The sequence below is a fragment of the Cariama cristata genome, unplaced genomic scaffold (assembly GCF_000690535.1).
Source record: "Cariama cristata isolate BGI_N322 unplaced genomic scaffold, ASM69053v1 scaffold17035, whole genome shotgun sequence".
Lineage (NCBI taxonomy): Eukaryota > Metazoa > Chordata > Aves > Cariamiformes > Cariamidae > Cariama > Cariama cristata.
Window position 1 is genome coordinate 1 of NW_009618295.1, and position 3,286 is coordinate 3,286.

The following is a 3,286-nucleotide window of genomic DNA, read 5'->3' on the forward strand; positions in this document are numbered from 1 at the left end:
GCTCCTCGGCTCTTTGGCAGCCGCCCCCGTGATCGCAAACACCATCTCCAGTGTGCAGGGCATCACGGGCCAGATCCTGACCAACGCTCAGGGCCAGGTACCGTTGCGGGGAGGGGTGTGGGGGCACCACCTGCCCTTCCAGACTCAGCCACGAATCCCGTGGAAGGGTGTTTGCAGGATGCAACCCCCCAGCCATGGCTCTCGCTCCCTTCACCCAGGTAATCGGGACCCTGCCGTGGGTGGTGAACCCCCCCGGGATGGCGGCAGCCAGCCCTGCCCCGCCCGCTTTGCCAGCCCAGAACCTTCAGGTGCAAACGGTGACGCCGCAGCTGCTGCTCAATGCCCAGGGCCAGGTCATCGCCACGCTGGCCGGCAGCACCATCCAGGCGGCCACCATCAAGAAAACGGGCACCCCCGAGCCCCCCATCAAGAATGAGGTGAGCCACGGGCACGGGGCTAACGGCCACGTGGCCAAAGGGCTGGCAGTGTCCCTGGCTGTGTGGCTTTGGGAGGATGTGAGCCTCTTTGGGATGCGGCCACGTTGCTTTGGGAGGACATGAGCACCTTTGGGACGTGGCCAATGTTGCTTTGGGAGGATGTGAGCATCTTTGGGACCTGCCTGTGTGGCTTTGGGACCCGGCCACGTTGCTTTGGGAGCATGTGAGCACCTTTGGGACCCAGGCGTGGTTTTGGGGTCTGGCCACGTGACCTTGGAAGCACATGAGCATCTTTGGGATGGAGCCATGTTGCTTTGGGAGCACGTGAGCATCTTTGGGACCTGGCCACGTGGCTTTGGGACCTGTCCACATTGGTTTAGGACCTGGCCACGTTGTTCTGGGGGGACATGAGCATTTCTGGGGCCCAGCCACATTGCTCTGGAAGCATGAGAACATCTCTGGGACGTGGCTGCGTTGCTTTCAGACCCGGCCACGTTGCTTTGGGAGCCCGTGAGCATCTTTGGGACCCAGCCACATTGCTTTAGGACCTGGCCACGTTGTTTTGGGGGCACATGAACATTTCTGGGACCCAGCCACATTGCTCTGAAAGCACAGGAGCATCTCTGGGATGTGGCTACATTGCTTTGGGACCCGACCACATTGGTTTGGGAGCCTGTGAGCATTTCTGGGACCCGGCCACGTTGCTTTGGGACCCGGCCACGTTGTTTTGGGAGCACACAAACATCTTTGAGACCCGGGCGCACTGCTTTTGGAGCCCGTGAGCATCTTTGGGACCCAGACGTGTGGCTTTGGGACCTGGCCACGTTGTTTTGGGAGCACACAAACATCTTTGAGACCCGGGCGCACTGCTTTTGGAGCCCGTGAGCATCTTTGGGACCCAGACGTGTGGCTTTGGGACCTGGCCACGTTGCTTTAGGAGCCCGTGAGCATCCTCGGGACATGACCCCTCCTGCCCTGCAGTGCTGCCCCGTGGGGCATCCGGCTCTCTGTGCCCACCAAATTTCCCAGCTGGGATGGGGACGTGACCAAGCCTTCCCTTGGCGTGAGCAGAGGTGCTGGTCACCCCCAAACCTACGTGGCAGGACACCCCAGACCCAGGACAGAACTGTCATGGCCCCATTTCCAGCATGGAGTCGGGACTTTTTCTGGTGTCACCTCTCCATCCCAGCCCCTCTCACCACCGCTGTCGGCAAAACCAACGCGGTGGCTGCTCTCTTGCCACGGCACAGATGGAGCTGGTGGGTGGGGAGCAGCCTGGCCGTGGCGCGGGAAAAGGGGGAGCCCCTGTTCTGGGGGTGCTGACCCTCCCCTCTGCCCCAGGTCCAGCCCATCCAGCCGGCCCCGGCTCTTTCCCAGCCGGCTGTGGTGATGGCAAACCCTGTCCCGGTGACAAAGGCTTCCTCCACGCCCGTCCCCATCACCTGCTCGGAGACCCCCACCGTCAGCCAACTGGTCTCCAGTGAGTCACAGCGGGGGGTACTGGGGGGGATGGTGGGGACTGGGATCCCCTGGGAAGAAGGATACTGGGGACTGGGATCTCCTGGGATGGGGAGAGGATACTGGGGGAGGATGCTGGGGGGATGCTGGGGCCTGGGATCCCCTGGGATGGGGCGAGAGAAAAGGAGGAAAATTGGAGAAAGGGAGGAAAATGGGAGAGAAGGAAAATTGGAGAAAAAGAGGAAAACCAGAAAAGGGAGGAAAATGGGAGAAAAGGGAGGAAAATTAGGGAAAGGGAGGAAAGTTGGAGACAAGGAAAAATGGAGAAAGGGAAGAAAATCAGAGAAAGAGAGGAAAGCTGGAGAAAGGGAGAACTGGAGAAAAGGAGGAAAATGGGAGAAGGAAAATTGGAGAAAAGGAGGAAAATTAGAGAAAAGAAGGAAAATGGGAGGAGAAAAATTGGATAAGAGGAAAAATAAAGAAAGGGAGGAGAATGGGAGAAAAGGAGGAAAATGGGAGAAGAGGAAAATTAGGGAAAGGGAGGGAAATGGGGAAAAAAGGAGGAAAATGGGGGAAAAGGAGGAAAATGGGGGAAAAGGAAAATTAGGGAAAGGGAGGAAAATGGGAGAAAAGGGGGAAAACGGCGGAAAGGGAAGAAAATGGAGGAAAAGGAGGAAAAGAGTGGAAAAGGAGGGTGAGTGGGGTCACTGCCCACAAAGCTCCGCACCCGTGCTCTCCATCCTTGGGGACGAGGGCTGGCGCTCCGTTACGGGCCGGAGGTGAGGGCTCCGTGGCTCCGTGGCCGTTTTCACGGCATCTCCCCGCATTCCTCCACCGGCAGAGCCCCCGGTTCCCAACAGCAGCACGGAGGAGGACGGGATTAACCTGGAGGAGATCCGGGAATTTGCCAAGAACTTCAAGATCCGACGTTTGTCCCTCGGGCTGACGCAGACGCAGGTGGGACAAGCGCTGACGGCCACCGAGGGCCCTGCCTACAGCCAGTCGGCCATCTGCAGGTACCGGGGGCTGCATCCGCGCGGGGAAATCCAGGAAAAAAGGGGGGAAATTGGGGAAAAGGAGAGGGGAAATCGAGGAAAAGGAGGAAAATGAGAAAGGGAATCAGGTTGGAGAAAAGAGGGAAAATTGGGAGGAAGGAGGAAAGTTAAGAGAGAGGGGAATTGGAGAAAGGGGGGGAAATCGGAGGGAGGGAAGGAAGGTGGAGAGAAGGAGGAAAATGGGGAGAAAAGGAGGGAAATTGGACAATGGGAGGAAAATTGGAGGAAAGGAAGACAATGAGATAAAAGGGAGAGAAAAGGGAGGAGAACGGGAGAAAGGGAGGAAAATGGGAGAAAAGGAAAATGGGAGAAAGGGAGGGGAATGGGAGAAAAGGA

The 3,286-nt window shown here is 58.0% G+C and overlaps 1 protein-coding gene across 1 annotated transcript in view; it reads left to right on the forward strand.

The window, feature by feature from the left end:
• Window positions 1-4: 4 nt before the first annotated feature.
• The window catches only part of POU6F1 (POU class 6 homeobox 1), a gene marked incomplete at both ends in the record, with an annotated part of 4,203 nt that continues 921 nt past the window's right edge, over window positions 5-3,286 (forward strand). Inside the window, 4 exons of the mRNA XM_009700816.1 lie at window positions 5-97; window positions 219-437; window positions 1,779-1,917; window positions 2,737-2,911. Of these exons, the coding sequence (XP_009699118.1) occupies window positions 5-97; window positions 219-437; window positions 1,779-1,917; window positions 2,737-2,911 (626 nt within the window). The remainder of the gene's footprint in view (window positions 98-218; window positions 438-1,778; window positions 1,918-2,736; window positions 2,912-3,286) is intronic.